General features: G+C 38.8%; 1 protein-coding gene across 1 annotated transcript in view; it reads left to right on the top strand.

Annotated features, from left to right (window-relative positions):
* QRFPR (pyroglutamylated RFamide peptide receptor) overlaps positions 1 to 17,178 on the top strand; it is a 42,428-nt gene that overhangs the window by 24,368 nt on the left and 882 nt on the right. Inside the window, 4 exon segments of the mRNA XM_027600558.1 lie at positions 7,869 to 8,027; positions 10,847 to 10,908; positions 14,775 to 15,010; positions 16,451 to 16,548. Of these exon segments, the coding sequence (XP_027456359.1) occupies positions 7,869 to 8,027; positions 10,847 to 10,908; positions 14,775 to 15,010; positions 16,451 to 16,548 (555 nt within the window).

The raw sequence follows: 17,178 nt of genomic DNA, 5'->3' as shown, positions 1-17,178 counted from the left end.
TTCTTGTGGTTGATTTCAAGTTTCATAGCATTGTGGTTTGAAAATATGCATGATATGATCTCAATCTTTTTGTACCAGTTGAGTCTGTTTTGTGATCCAATATGTGACCTATTCTGGAGAATGTTCCATGTGCACTTGGGAAGAATGTGTATTCTGTCGCTTTAGGATGAAATGCTCTGAATATATCTGTTAAGTCCACCTGGTCCGGTGTGTCATCCAAAGCCCTTGTTTCCTTGTTGATCTTCTGCTTAGATGATGTGTCCATGGCTGTGAGGGGGGTGTTAAAGTCTCATACTATTATTGTATTATTATCAGTGAGTTTCTTTAAGTTTGTTATTGATTGATTTATATATTTGGCTGCTCCCAGTTAGGGGCATAAATATTTACAACTGTTAGATCTTCTTGTTGGATAGACCCCTTTATTATGACATAGTGTCCTTCATCTCTTATTACAGTCTTTGGTTTAAAATCTAGTTTATCTAAATAAGGATGCCTACTCCAGCTTTCTTTTGATTTCCATTGGCATGATAAATAGTTCTCCATCCCCTCATTTTCAGTCTGGAGGTGTCTTTGGATCTAAAGTGAGTCTCTTGTAAGCAGCATATTGATGGGTCTTGTTTTTTTTGTTTTTTGTTTTTTAATCCATTCTGGTACTCTGTGTCTTTTGATTGGAACATTGAGCCCATTTACTTTCAGAGTAATTATTGAAAGATATGAATTTAGTGCCATTGTATTACCTGTAAAGTCCCTGTTCCTGTAGATTGTCTCCATTCCTCTCTGGTCTTCATTACTGTTGGTCTCTCTTTATGCTCAAAGTGTCCCCTGTAATATTTCTTGCACAGCTGGTTTAGTGTTCATGAATTCCTTTAGTTTTTGTTTGTCTTGGAAATGCTTTATCTCTCCTATTCTGAATGACAGCCTTGCTGGATAAAGTATTCTTGGCTGCCTATTTTTCCCATTTAGCACATTGAATATATCATGCCAATCCTTTCTGGCTGCCAGGTCTCTGTGGATAGATCTGCTGCCAGCCTTATGTGTCTACCCTTGTAGGTTAAGGACCTTTTCGTCTCTAGCTGTTTTCAGGATTTTCTCTTTATCTTTGTAATTTGCAAATTTCACTATAATATGTCCTTATGTTGACCTGTTTTTGTTAACGTTTTTGTGTGTGAGTAAAGCAATAGAAGTTTATTAAGTGAAGATACAGAAAAAACTCCCAAGAGTGAGAGGGGTCCCAATAGAGTTGCCTTTTTGGTTGATTTTTGAGGAGAGTTCTCTGTGCCTCTTGGAACTTGAATGCTTGTTTCCTCCCCCAGATTAGGGAAGTTCTCAGCTATAATTTTTTCAAATAAACCTTCTGCCCCTTTTCCCCTCTCCTCTTCTCTGGGATTCCTATAATTTGGATATTATTTCACTTTATGGAATTGCTGAGTTCCCTAAGTATGCCTTTGTGATCTAATAGTTTTCTTTCCATATTCTTCTCAGCTTCATTATTTTCCATCATTTTATCTGCTTTATCACTGATTTGCTCTTCTGCTTAGTTCATCTTCATTTTATGGCCTCCACTTGGGACTGTATCTTGGTTATAGCATTTTTAATTTCAGCCTGACTAGATTTCAGTTCTTATATCTCTACAGTAAGGGATTCTCTAGTGTCTTCTATGCTTTTTTAAAGCCCAGCTAGTATCTCTATAATCGTTGTTTTAAATTCTAGTTCAGACATCTTACTTATATCTGTACTGATTAAATCCCTTGCTATGAGTACCACGTCCAGTTCTTCCTTTTGGGGTGAATTTCTCTGTCTCGTCATTTTGTCCAAAAAAGAAAAGAAGAAAGAAAAAGAAAACAACAACCACAAAGGAGACCAGGAAGTGTTGCTGGTGTATGCTGTGTGCACTCTGCTATTGCATTTTGTCTGCTCTTTCTTACTGGTCCATCCTCTACAGAGTTCCTCCTTCCTTATAGTGGGGAGTGTTTGGACCTTTAACCAGGTGTGCTTTTTTGGTCTGAAAGCTAAAGTAATCTTGACAAAAAAGAATGCAGTGGGAGGAATCCCTTTACCTTATATTAAAGCTTCCTATGTAGATAAAGTAATCAAGACATTATGGTATTGGCAGAGATAGACAGATGAATAGCATAGAATAGAGAAATCAAAAATATATCTACACAAATATGCTCAACTGCTTTCAACAAAGGTGCATGTCAATGGAGGAAGGACTTTCCTGTTCAACAATTATTGATGAAGGAATTGACATTCATAGGCCAAAAGAAACAAACAAAACACACAAAAACTCCTTAAATCTCATACTTTATATAAAAATTTTCTCGAAATGGATCATAGACTGAAAAGTAAATGCAAAGCTATAAAACTTAGAAGAAAAAAAATGAGAAAATCTTCACGATTGGACCCAGAGTTCTTAGAGTTCTTAACTGACACCAAAAGCACAATGCATAAAAGGAAAATTTGATAAACTCACCTCATCAAAATTAAACACTTACTCTGTGAAAGCCCATGTGAAGAGATGAAAAGACAAGCTAAACTGGGAGAAAATTCTCGTAAAGCATATATCTTTTGTCTGACTAAGGACTAGCATCTAGATCATATAAAGCACTCTTAAACCTTAGTTCTGAAAAGACAGTTCAATTAGAAAATGGACAACAAAAGATATGAAGGGACATTTTATCTAAAAGAATATACAGACAGCAAAGAAACACATGAAAACATGTTCAGCATTATTAGAAATCAGGGAAATAAAAAAAAACAAGATATCACTCTACAGCTATCAGAATGACTAAAATTTAAAAAATGACAAATCTAAATTTTGACAAGAATATGAACAAACTGGGGTGCCTGGGTGCACATTTGGTTAAGTGTCTGACTCTTGGTTTCTGCACAGGTCGTGGTCTCGGGGTTGTGGGATTCAGTCCCATGTCAGCTTCCACACTCAGCACAGAGTCTGCTTTAGACTCTCTCTCTCTGCACCTCCCACCTGTGCACTCCCTTTCTCTCACTTTCTCTTGCTCTTTCAAATAAATAAATAAATCTTTACAAAAAAAAAGAATATGAAGAAACTGGGTCACTTATACTTTGCCAATAGGAATGTAAAATGATACAGCCACTCTGGAAAATCGTTAGACCGTTTCTTGTAAATGCCATTGCCATACAACCTGTAATTTTGGCAATTGCCAAACATGCAATTGCCATACAACCTGCAATTGCCATACAACCTGTAAATTACATTCTTGGGCATTTATCCCAGAAAAATGAAGACTTGTGTGTACCAAAACCTGTACACAAATATTCATAACTGCTTTATTTGTAGTAGTAAAAAACTGAAGTAGCCCAGATGTTTTTCAATGTATGAATGATTAAACAAACTGGGGAATCTTGGTAAGCCATACAAAAGAATAAACTATTGGTGCATGCAAAAACTTGGATGAGTGTCCAGGGGATTGTGCTGAAAGAAAATAGAACAATCCCAGGAGGTTATATATTGTATTACTCAATTTATGTAACATTTGTGAAATTAGAAAATTTTACAAATGGAAGACAGATTAAAAATGGAAGAAGACAAATGGAAGATTGCCAGTGGTTAGGAACAGGGATTGGCAGAGGCAGGAGGGGCTTGGGTGTGGTTATAAAAGGGCAGCAGGAGGGACCCTTGGGTGTTGGAACTGTTTAGTATCTTGATGTGGTGGCAGATACCTAAACCTACACAAGTAATAAAATCATATAGAACACACACACACACACACACACACACACACACACACACAGGAAGGACTTAAAGTAAAACTGGAAAATCTGAATATAATCAGCAGATTGTATTAACATCCATATCTTGGTCATAATATTTTACTATAATTTTGCAAAATGTTACCATTGGAGGAAACTGAAAAAACTACACAAGGGATTTCTCTGTATTATTTCTTACAACTGCATGTGAATCTATAATTATCTCATAAAAATTTCAATTAATAAAAAGAAAGAAAAAATGAAAAATGAAAAATAAATCAAAGACTGTCTGTCACAGTGATTGTTACATACCAAACAACCCTCTTTTATTTCAGGCAACATTATTTCAATCATGCAAACCCAACCAACCCCAAGAGTTCTGTGCCTCTGAGTTGAGAATCTCCCCAAGCAACAGGCAACACCCACAGGGAATATGTGTGTGTCTGGTCCTAGGAAGGGCCAGACTTCTGTCATCAGAGAGATTACCAGAACAAGAAGCTGAAAAAGGAAGCGAGGCTTGGAAATTTAATGAAGGACAGAGAAAAAAAAACAAAAACAAAAACAAAACAAAACAAAAAACTCTTCAATGCCTATTTTGCTTTAGTCTTTTAGACCTTGGAAAATAATGTCCAAATTTAAAAAAAGCATACCAAAAATGGTTAGAATGAAAATAAAGATCTAAGATAAGTGAGTAGATGGGAAAAGAGCATCTATTTATTTTTTTAAAAAACTCAAAGCTTCAGCCTAGATAAATACCACGCCATAACATTGAAGAAACTTGGCGATATAATCAAGAAAACGTTGTCGGGGGCACCTGGGTTGCTCAGTCGGTTAAGTGTCCAATTCTTGATTTAGGCTCAGATCATGGTCTCAGGGTCATGGGATCCCAAGCCCCGCATTGGGCTCCATGCTCAACACGTGGAGTCTGCTTCAGATTCTCTCTTTCCTTCTCCCTCTGCCCCTCCCCACACTTGTGCACTCAAACAAATAAATAAATAAATAAAATCTTTTTTAAAAAAGAAGAAAACACTGTCAGTAATTTCGTAGAATATTGGTTGAAGAAATGTCAGAAGGATGAGTTGGGCTAATGCTGTCTGGATACATTAAAAGGTTAAGATGACAGATTATAGAACTATTACAACAGTACAAAATTCTCAAGTGGATTATTAAATAAGATTATTAAACATTTATGAGACAAGAAAACTGCCACATAGCATGGATGTATTAAGTTAAATGAGGGTGACATAGTGAAAAGAACTGGATTCAGATGACCTAGGCACATGCCCTCATCTGCCAATAAACAGCTGTGTGGATGTGGGCAAATTGCTTGAATTTTTTGAGCTGCAGTATCTTTATCTGGGAAATGTTATAAAACTAGATGTCCTTTAATGGGTAGTTTAGAATCTATTCATAAAAAATCTGTTAGCTCTAAATGTACCAAACTTACCTCAATTCTTTTAACCAGGTTGTCTGATGATAAAAGAGCTTCCATTTATTAAGAAACACATCTGTGCTGGGTATTTATGTGATTTTATAAAGCACACATTTTGGTCCTATGACAGATGGGTGTCATTAATCCCTTTTTACAAATGATGAAATCAAGACTGAGTGGCTAACTAATAGATCAGGTGAACTGGGATCACAGTGTGTCCATCCTGATAGCAGGGGATCAGTTGACCAATTTCTCATGCTATTATGAGAAAGATGAATATATTTAGGATGGATAACACTACCATGAGATAAGACTACAGTGAACACTACCGTAATAATTCTTAGTTGTTTGGATAGTTATACCTAAATTGTGTTGATAATGAGTCCATGTTTTCATTTCATGGAAAGTTTCTTCTGGTGTTTCTTTAACATCAGCCTGTCCAACTATTTTATTTTTTTAATAAACAACTTGTTTAAAAGAATGGAAGAAATTCTCATCACATTTAAAAACAAAAACAAAAAAAGGAGAAATTTTCAGATAAATAATTTATTCATATATTCCTTTATTCAAGTCTCACATCCAAAACAGGATTTAAGGTAATTTAATTCTTTCACAGTGTGATCAGTATTCAAAGAGTGAAATACATTAGTATTGAAAGCAAATTTCTGCACTTGGCATATAAACTATCTTGCTAGATAAGGAAAGACCCTAACATTGAACAGGGTTGGGATTTGGGGAACTGGAACAGAGGATGAGAATGAATGTGATTGGCTTTGGAGCTTCCAAAAAGGACTGGAAAGGGGGTATCTAGAGTGATATCTAAATACATTTTTTTCCTTAGTCATAAGATCTTGGATTAAAAAAATTTTTCTATAAAAAACAATAATTTTCTATTAGATCCAATTTATTTCAAGTTGATTTCAAGTGCCACAGAAACCAACCATGTGAAAATACTAGCACCAAAGGCTGATGTCAATTTTAGTTATAGTCACAGAAGAGGGTGTTCAGACCCAAGGAGGCAATATAGTCTTGCAGTTTCTGCTTTAGCCAGACCACATTTTGAGGATGGTAGGTTTCCTTCCTTCTGAACTGTGTAGTTACTAACCAGAGGAAGTCCTTGGAAGGTGTCCAAGGAATTGAAAGTTCTGAAAAGCATGTCAAATGAGGAACAGCTGGGACAACCAGAAAGGAAAAGACTTAGGAGTGACATGAAAGCTTCTTTCAAATATAAGAAGAGCTGATGTTTGGAAAAGATAGTTGGTTAGTTCTGAAACTCTCAGAAAGCAGAAAGCGAAACTGGAAGAAGTGGGTGGAACTATTAAAAAGCACTTTCTCCAGTGAGAGACTTTCCAAAGTTGAATGGAGGCACTTCTAAAGGTCAAAAGCCTCCTGGGTTACTCATTATCTTCAATTCAGTGAATGTCGGTTGAGATCCTTCTTGTGCCACTCTAAATGCTTGAAATGTGTCAGTGAGGAAAACAGACAAGAATCCTCACTCTAGGGTGTTTACATTCTGGAAGGTATGGGGAAACATTTAATGAGAAATGAAGCCAATCAGTAAATTATGTAGTCTGTTGGAAGGTGAAAGAGTTATGGGAAAAGAGTAGAATAAGACCCGAGCGATGAGAGGAGATGGAAGGGGAATGGGGCAGACCTTAGTTACAGATACACTGTCAGAGCAGGTCAGCCTCACTGAGGAGGAATTTGAGTAAAGTCTTTGGTAAAGGGTGGGAGGGAGTTCTCTGGGGGAAGAGCATTCTAAGCAGAAGAAAGAAAAAAAAAAAAAAAAAAGCCAAGCATCAGCTTGAGATGGCAGTATGCTGGCAAGCAAGACTCCTCTGCAGGTATTTAAGCAGAGCTTGGCAGAGCATCTGTGAGAGAAGTTGAAAAGACGATTTCTGGTTTTGGTGAGAGCTTGGACTCCATGACTTCTGAGGTCTCTTCCAACTTTTCATATTCCTTGACCTTCTGATTCACTGATAAATCAGAATAATTAATTTGGTAGCAATGAACAGGATAGATTCAAGAGCAGAAACACTAGACCAGGGTTACAAATAAATGGTGGAAGGGCAAGAAAGATAGTGTAAACGTTTCATAATGCTGACAATGTATTCACATATTGTAATAATATTGTGTAAATCATGCAAAGCATGTGTGCAGACCAAATCTTGCCCAGGGGCCACCCGTTTGAGACCTTTGCATTCGAGAAAGTGAAATCAGTTAAGAGTGTAATGATGTAAGCCACACGTAAGGTCGTGGACAGAAAGTCAAAGGAGAATAAAAAATAAAAGAAGAGATCCGAGTCTTTGGTGAGAATTCTTCCTTTGTTATGATTTGACAGAGAACAAAAAAAGGAAGAAATAATCAAAGATTGCTATGTGGTTGAGACTCCAGGAGACCAGTTCACACTGCCTTTGCTCTTTCTTAAGCAAGACTCACATTGATTTTTTTTTTCCTGCCTATTATCAATGACCAGATACTTACTTGCCTTTTCATTGTCCTCTTACAAGTAATCACCTATAATTTAGGTACTTAGAGAAAATACCAGCCAGTTCAAACTTTCTTAATTATTTTGAATCTATAATGTAATTATAGTCATAAAACTTTTGAACAGAGGTTCAGAATTAATTAACTGCAACAATTACGGAGACACAGATAACACTTTTACTCTTGATGTTTAACTTGTCCTGTTTCCTTGTTGTAGGTGCTTTCATTTGCAAGATGCTGCCATTTGTCCAGTCTACTGCTATCGTGACAGAAATTCTCACCATGACCTGCATTGCTGTGGAAAGGCACCAGGGACTTGTGCATCCTTTTAAAATGAAGTGGCAATACACCAACAGAAGGGCCTTCACCATGCTAGGTGAGGATGTACCCAGGGGCAGTATTGCCATTCTTTATTACATAACACACAGAATTTCTTCACAGCGAACTGTATTGATGAACCAGACAAGTAGCTTCTTGTCTAGCTTGTAGGCATCGGGGTGTAACTTCAGGATTTTAGACCTCTCCCCATTTACCCTGACCCTCACTCCTTTTCTCCTTTAGGCCTACCCCCACACTTAAAATCTCCCATTTCAGAGTTACTTCTTCAGTTTAAGTCTTAACTTTTAAACACTACTTTCAGCTAATTTAAGATAACCTTTCAGTGGCATTACCACATTAACATTTATTAGATTAATAAACTGTTATCCTCAGGTAAGAGGCATCTAAGCTAAAATGCCCTTCTTAGAACAGGTAGATTTTGATAGGGGAAGGAAAGGTGCTTTTTCGAAAGGTAAAGAATAGGGGTGCTGCTCAGAGGTGGCCCTAGTGGTGAGGCCACAATAGCAGAAGTCCACAGGGCTCATGAGATCCCCGGGTGCTGAGTGCTAGAGGTGCCTGACGAACACAAATTCCATCCACTTCATAATTTTGCTTCAGGCATTCCTGAATCCTCAGTTTGCTGTAACCATTCCTGAGTCAGCAAGTCATGATGAGCAGGTACCTCTTGATAAGTGGCAAACTTGAAGCAATGTCCTAAAACCTAGCATAGTAAGAGAGAAGAATTTCTCTATTCGATCATTATCATTGAGGCATTTAAAATCTTAATGTGCTTCCCAGTGGTTTGAATGTATGATAGTTCATCAATGAGAGATTGAGGGAGCAACTAATGCGATAACCAAAGAGCAATTTTTACTAATTTTATCTCACTTGAGAGGAATGAGTAAACATTTATTTCTGCTATAAGAATTTAGCCAGCATGGGAGAATAGAATTACAGAAAGAACTCCTGAAGGCTTTGCAATGCCAAACTCATTTTACATAGTTTGAAATGAATAGATAAATCAACAGGGAAAATATTCATTAGTTTTAGTTAGTTAGTTTCAAATGTATGGCATATCCTCCCTACAAAGAATTCAAAGGCCTCATTGCTTTTAATAATTGACATCTTTCCACCTTCAAAACATCTGAAAAGCATGTGTGGGTGTGGAAAGTGGATGAAAAAAGGAATACATGGAGGAGGGACGTTATTAAAAAAGGAAAGAGAAGTAGAGAGTCTCAAGATCTGAAGGCAAAGTCAATAACAGGAAGTCAAGGCAATTTCTACTCAAAAAAGTCATGGGAGACAGAAAGGATTTTAAATCAAGAAGTCTCATCTCCCCATGGGACTCTCGTGCAGTGTTGCCTGATAGCTCTCTCTAGCTCTGTTACACTGGGAACCAACCTTGTCTTTGTGCCCAGTACCTCCTAGCTGAGACTGCTTTGCCCCCAGGGCTACCGCCAGCAGCGACCTGCTAGACTCACTTGCCCACAAGTGTTCACAGATTATACCAGTAATATAAATCTAACCCTGGCCCTTCAATCCCTGAACAGGCAGTAAACCCAGAAGGACTGGCAATGAGTCAAGCCAATTAGACTCAATTCCTCCAGAATTTCTACTAAAGATTGGAAAAGTGATTGGACATAAGATAATATGGGATACTGATCGGACTAGAATAGAATATATGTGTATGGCAATGTGGAGAGAGATTGATTTGTGAGTCAGAACTGTCTTAAATCTTTGAATAATAATGACTCTCTATAGGCAGGGCCAGTTCATGTGTTTCTTTATAATAAACCCCAGTGACAGTTTAAGTGAGTCTCAGTTTCTTGAAACCCAAGGCAATATACTGTTTTCTCAATGGTGCTACTCAATATAGGAAGAACAAGAAGAATTTGAGCCGAGAAATTGCTCTCAGAATTGATGTTGGGTCTCTTAGTTCTGGCCTCATCCTAGTCTGTTCAGATTCTCTTTTGTTTCTGGCTAAGGACACATCATTAAAGCAATTCCCTCACCAAAACCATGGAGGACAGGGAATTTGGAAAGAGCACTCTGGTTTCTGAGGTTTTAAGTGTTTGTTTTTGTAAAGCCTCATGTTATGAGGCTTAAGATAAATGGTACTCAGTTGTAAGAACCAGACAGCAGGTGCTTGATCAACATCTACTGAGGGCCAGGAATTTTCCTTGGGCTCTTGTTTGGGGAAACAAACAAACAAAAAGAGTAAATTGCATTGTCTTTGCCCTCAATGAACTTAGAGGAAGTTGAAAAGAAATGACTAAGGAAGTTGAAAAGAAATGACTAAGCAAATGACTAGAGGGCACATACAGACAACAGGAAATTAGCAGTCAGTTCTATCTGGAAATGATGGTGGCCTTCAAAGATTTCCTGGAGAATGTGACATTTGAGTCAAGTCCTGGAAAATGAATTCACAGGTAGTGAGAATAAGGTGCCAGTCCAGTGTGACAGTGTTGGGGCACAGAACAGCTCAATGCATTCTGGGATACAGGGACTGAAAGCAACTATTTAAGTTCCTCAGTAGAGGACTCTGGTTTAAAGAACACGGACAGAAATGTAAGAGGAGAGAGGGGCAAGTGAGAGAACCTCAGGAACCATGTTAAGGGTTTAGGTTTTACCTTATAGTCACCAAAACACTATTCAGGAGTTTTATTGTTTATTGTTTTAAAGAGGACTATTCCAGCAGCAATTTTGAAGATGGTGAAAGAGTGGACGTGAGAACAGGTAGACCCCTGCACTGCTTGAGGGCAGCGATGATTGCATATAAGGAGTCTTTACGCTCAGAGCAACTGCTTTATGCATAAGCATGCATGTGTTTTGCTTCACTGATGGAGCCATATTCTGATGATTTTAATGTTTTGGCAGGTGTGGTTTGGCTGGTGGCAGTCATCGTTGGATCACCCATGTGGCATGTGCAACGCCTTGAGGTAGGTCGGGATTGGGATTGGTAGTCATATTATTGAAATGTTTCCCAGCCTTCTCAATGATAATCTGATTTCTTCCTGCAAATTTGTATGTCCCAATTATTTCATTGAAAAAATTTCAAGTGGAATAAAATAATTTGTTTTAAGATTTTCCCCCCTCTGTTTATCTAGCTCCCCTTTGATCTTATGTTATAAAGGCTTTAATGCTTAAAAGAAAATTTACCAGGGTCACTTTCTACATTGTCTTGTTACATTTGAAGAGTTCAATGGTTGCTCTAGATTTTTCTTTTATTTTTAAATCACATTAAAAAATCGTCATCAACTATCTGCTTATTAGTTGATTCTCCTTCACAAGTCCTTTCTTATCTATCTCCCATACATTGACAAATTGAAATTTGAATTGGAATGTGTGGCAGGATCATCTTATCTGACCTCTCTCTCTCCCTCACACCTCTATTGGATGGGCCCAGCATTGCATGGGGATTCACAGTGGAGGGAGCATGGTGCTGGTTTTTGGTGACCCAGTCTCCCCAGTGGGGCATACATATTTCAGCATGTCCTGTATCGGTGATCTAGCCCAGACAGTAGTCTTCAAAGGCAGTAGGGAGTTGTTCACATACACACTAAGATAATTTTTGAAACCATGTGTCCTTTTTATACCTTTTTAAATTGACAGAAGCAAATGTGAAACTTTATTGGATGTGCAATGTCCATTGGAAGGATAACAAATGAGCCCTCAGGCAAGGGTACATTGAAAACATGACTTGATTTTTTATGTGACTGGTATATTGAATGAGCTAGACTCCAGAGGTGAGAGCAGGAGGTAATTTTATTCTGTCCCTTGCTACCTACAGAAATGTGATCTGAGGACTTCCCAGGACTCTGATGCAGTGTCATGGATGAAGCCCTGAGCAGGCCATGTAACTCTTCCAACCATTCAGAGAACAACATTCCTCTGGTCACTTTCAGTCACAACAGCAGTGTTAACTCTGTGGTTAAATGCCCAGCCCGGTGCCACAATCACATAAATCCCTACTCTCAATCAATGCAAAACAACCCCTTCCCTCAGCTTAAGCTATTTTTAGGTCTAGAACCCTACAATATGGAAAAGGGGCGTGATCCCCCTCTCCTCCCCTTCCTTACTGTGCATTTCTCTTTTCCCATTCAATTGACTGCCTCTGGCTCCTTGGAAGCTGGTTAAAAGGGTGAGGAGAGGAGGGGACAGCTGTACTCTGGTATCGAAGCCCTCTGCGCGCGACTGTTGCCCATGCTCCACTCTTTGCTTGTGGGTTTTTCAAAGATAACATCACTGAGGCTTCTGACTGCCATTCCCTTCTCCAGCAGCTGCTCGTCGAGACCCTTTAGCTTCCACACACAACTGTTTGTTGCCAGCTCTTTTCTCCAAGGCCGTCCTTACCCCAGCAGGAATCCTGTACCAAGGGAGTCCTCTCATGAGTGACCTAACCCAGCACTCCTTTGTGGGGTCCATTCCTGGCCCCTAGCCACAAGGGGATTTGTCTATTTCTCCAAATAGAATTATTTTATCATATGCTCTAAATATAGTTTAAATGTGTAACTCATTTAGTTTGTAGAAAATGCATATGTAATTGGCAAAGCCAGTCCTCCCTATCAGATAAATCAGCCGAATCAGATTTGCTTTCTGTCAGGAAGAAGTGTGATTTCATTTTCCATGCCAGATAAATGTATTAATATGTATCCTCATGGCCTCCTTCTCACTTCTAAAATTCTACCAGAGAGAATGTGTGTGAGCATGCACAAAGCCTGAATTTCTCACCTGGGTGAAACAAAGCACCACCGACTTCACCATTTCCATCCACTGAAGTTCTCTTTGCTTTGCTCTCACTGGACTCTCTCTCAGGAGTGATGTATTTGACAATTTTCAGGGGATGGAAGCAATGAGGTGGTTAAATTAAAATTGTCATCACTTCTGCCCCTTCGCTGGATGAAAAATGTAAATTCATGACATCTCAACACCTGTCAAAGCACCTTTTTTCTAACGCCAAGCTTTACCCTGAATAGAAACATGTTTACTATAGGAAGAAGCACAAAGCCCTGTCACGTATTTATGGTTTCTTGATCATGGTGGCTTCACTGACATCAGTAATTCAAACCACCTCCTTTATCAGTGCCTCCTAGTAAGACTGGGGCTGTGTAAGAGATCTGGCTTGTGTAGCTGGAAAGAAGAGGGATTAGAAATGAGGAACTGGGAACGTAGACCCAGCACAACACTCAGTCTCAGGCTTCTCTTAGGCAGTGGAGTTTTAAAGATTTTATTTATTTATTTATTTGTTTGTTTGTTTGCTTATTTATTTATTTTAGAGAGAGAGCACGAGCAGAGGGAAGGGGGGGAGGCAGAGGGAGAGAGAGAATCCCAAGCAGACTCCCCACTGGGCACAGAGCCTGACACAGGGCTCGATCCCAGGACCCTGAAATCATGACCTGAGCTGAAATCAAGAACCAGCCACTCAACTGACTGGGCCATCAAGGCGCCCTGAGGCAGTGGAATTTTAGGGAACCGTACGAAGATCTGAAATTGGCTCCTTTAAAGCCATCTGCCCGTGCCCTCAGAAAGTCTCCCCAGAGCAACATGCACCTATCTGGAGACTGCTGGGGTAGCTTTGTGTCTTAAGATATACCAATGTGTTGACCCCATGGCTGTTGACCTTTGTGGGCTCTGCCTACATGGAATCACTTTCACTTTATATCCGGTTCACTTTATTTCCAGTTCCCGGGGAGTTTGGATCTTGAAATTATTATCCAATAAATGTTTTCATCCCTCATTTATTTGTAAATAACACCTCGACCAGAGCTTGAATTTTCTTACCTTTGATGAGTATACGAGGAAGCTTTCTCCCCAATTCAACTGATTAAAGATTGGTGATAAAATTTGCAGGAATGAAGGCAGAAATACATCTAAGACCCAGGTATTCTTCATCTGGAAATCTCTGAAGAGAATAGAATGGCAGTAGTTTTGCTAAATTCTCTTTTGTTCTTATTATCCAGATAAATGACTCTCGAATATGCTTTGCTTAGTTTGTCCCTTATTAGCATTCGCTATTATTATTAATATTGTTATTAATAATATTTTGAACTCATGAGTCTGTCAGAAATAGTATTAATAAAGAGAGACATTGCCTTTCCGTAAAATATCTACCTCAGAGGCTTATAGCTGAGTCTGAATATTTGTAGATTGACCATAGTTTGAATCCCAATTTCTTATTCATCCCAGAATCTTAAAGCTATCAGTTACCTTTCTAAAATCTTTGCAAGCAACCTGATCATTCCAATCTGAAATAGCAGTAACAAAAGACAAGCTGTCAGTACTATCAATTGAGAGACATCTGATGCCTTGCCAAAGTTTGTCTCCTCAACAATTGAGGAAGCAAAATAATGTAACATTAAACTAGCTGGCATACAAATACAAAATACTTTTTTCATACATACTTTGGTTATTGTAGTGTATTCTTCATCTAGAAAACCAAGTTCTTCCTCTGGATGGTATACATACATACTCTGGCCAAAGAGTATGGCTTTCTTTCACCTAATTCAAAAATTATGGCTATCAGGTAAAAAGTGGTAAAAGATTAAAAAAATAAATAAACCGGCTATTGATCTCAATTCCATTTAAAATAGAAAAGAAAGTATAAAACCGTTAAGAACGTATGGAATGAAGTGGAAAAATGACACTTCACAACAAAAGAACCATAAAAATGTGTCTCATTTGCAATATGTACCCACAGTAAATATGTAAGGATCTGAAAAATGCAGCATTAGAATAGTACTCGGCTGCTTTCTTTTCTTTTGATGCTGACTCTGGTTCTTCTAACTGAATTGTTCTTCTGTTAAAGGTTAAGTGTGACTTCTTATATGAAAAAGAACATGTCTGCTGTCTGGAAGAGTGGGCCAGCCCTGCACACCAGAAAATCTATACCACCTTCATCCTTGTCATTCTCTTCCTCCTGCCTCTCATGCTGATGCTTAGCCTCTACAGTAAAATCGGCTATGAACTTTGGATAAAGAAGAGAGTGGGCGATTGCTCAGTGCTCCGAACTATTCATGGAAAAGAAATGTCAAAAATAACCAGGTCCATTTAATGAAATACTCACCTCTGTTTAAAATGCCTTTAATTAGTCGTGCTTGAAGGAGCAGTTGCCAGACATTTCTGAATTCCTGGGAAATTTAGCCCAAGTGCCATTTCTAATTCATGTTTACGGCATGGGCTGACTTTCAAGTATGGAGATTTTAGGTAGGGTAGGAATTTATTTTTTTTATTTTTTTATTATTTTTTTAAAGATTTATTTATTTATTTATTTGAAAGAGAGAGAATGAGAGAGACAGAGAGCACATGAGAGGGGGGAGGGTCAGAGGGAGAAGCAGAATCCCTGCTGAGCAGGGAGTCCCATGTGGGACTCGATCCAGGGACTCCAGGATCATGACCTGAGCCGAAGGCAGTCGCCCAACCAACTGAGCCACCCAGGTGCCCTAGGTATGGTAGGAATTTAGAAAATTGTTACATTTTCATCTCCATGTCGGTATGACATGGTGGGAAGAGCTGTGGTGTGTTCTTCCCCGCCACTCACCAGCCACGTGGTGTGGATGAGCATCCTTACTCCTAAGCCTCCGGCCTTCCTCCTGTGTACCAGGGAGCTTAACAAATATCCTTCCTCACTTCCTCCTACCCAAAAGAGATGCTAAAATACATGAGAGATGTATGAAAGTCCTTTGGTGACCAGAGTATGCTATTTACTTTAAATTATTATTATTGGTATAATAATAAGGGCTTTCTTTTCTGATCACATTCATTAATAAAAAAATTTTAAAACACAATTTACTGATATGGTACTTGTAGTCCATATGGTTTATTTTGTAATCTACATGGAATGGCTGTTACAAACAAAAGCAAAAACAAAAACCTTATAAAGAGTTTCGTGGTTTGATGAAATTTTCTTTCTTCAAGTGTGCAGCGACCTCTAGTGACGCAGTTTGTATGAAGCAATCCTCCCTGTCAGTGAGGAGCCCTGGACTGTTGAGCACCTTGGGACTTACTGCTGATTTAGCTCTCCCACTTCTTCAGAAGAGTGCTCTTCAATATAAATTGAATAAGAGCTTAAGCACTGAAGTTAAGCTGCCTAACTTTAAGTCCACACTAGCCCTTATAGTTAAGTGCTTACTGGTCGTTTGACTTTGCAAGTGACGTAACCTTCTCTGTGCCTCAGTTTCTGCATCCACCAAATGGCTTACTGAGAAGATGAATGATGTAATCCATGCCAGGCATCTAGCAGAGTGCCAGCCCCGTCTTGAGCATACATCAAAAGGAGGTTTATAATCTGAGAAATATAGGGATGAGGGTAAAAGCGATGGGAAAAGATGAGAAAGAGTCCACCATTAACCTGTCATGAGCTTTATTAATATTTGAAAAATTAGGGTCGAGAGCTTTAGGCTCAAACTTGATTTAATAACTTTGATATCACTGTGACAAATTTGCCAAGAAGTTAACTCATACAGTGTATCTTTATGGATCCAGGAAGAAGAAGCGAGCTGTCATTATGATGGTGACGGTGGTGGCTCTCCTTGCTGCGTGCTGGGCACCTTTCCACATTGTTCACATGATCACTGAATACAGTGAGTGCTTTTCATTCTCCCTTGATAGACGTTCTAGTTCATTTCCTGTTCGAATGGACAACGAATCATGGAAAGTTGTTGCTCTTCACTTGGGTAATCAAATATCAAACACTTAATGGGATTCTTTCACGTTTTCAAGACCACCAGATCGTTACATGGTAGGTAATTGTGTATGACTTTGACCAATTCTTTAATAATTACAGAAGATACAGAAACGTTTCTGAGTCTTCTTTCATGCCATGCTTCCCATTCTCCCTAAGCCATTCAAACACTGGGAGAAGCGTAACATCCTCTGAGTGTTCTCTGTTTAGATTTTAGAATACTGACTTGAATCACATGTATTTGATAACACCTAGGGTTTCAGCCAGACCATCAGTGTATCACCTCTGATAATCTGAGACTTAACATAATTCTCAGGTGATTGTGTTTCCATAACACAAGCAAACATTTGAATGGTAACCGCTGCTTCCAGTTTACATGAAGCTTGGAATCCAGTGGAAATGCCGTAAGCCCTCTAATATGTGCTGAGTGCCAGGTTGTGCTTGCGAGCCAAGACTCTCTAAGAATGAGGATGCATCACAGGGCTTATTTTTCGTCAGAAATCAGATGATTCTTCCCAAAATTGTCTTG

This window comes from Zalophus californianus, chromosome 2, assembly GCF_009762305.2.
Source record: "Zalophus californianus isolate mZalCal1 chromosome 2, mZalCal1.pri.v2, whole genome shotgun sequence".
NCBI classification, from domain to species: domain Eukaryota; kingdom Metazoa; phylum Chordata; class Mammalia; order Carnivora; family Otariidae; genus Zalophus; species Zalophus californianus.
This window is presented reverse-complemented; position numbering and strand designations above follow the sequence as displayed.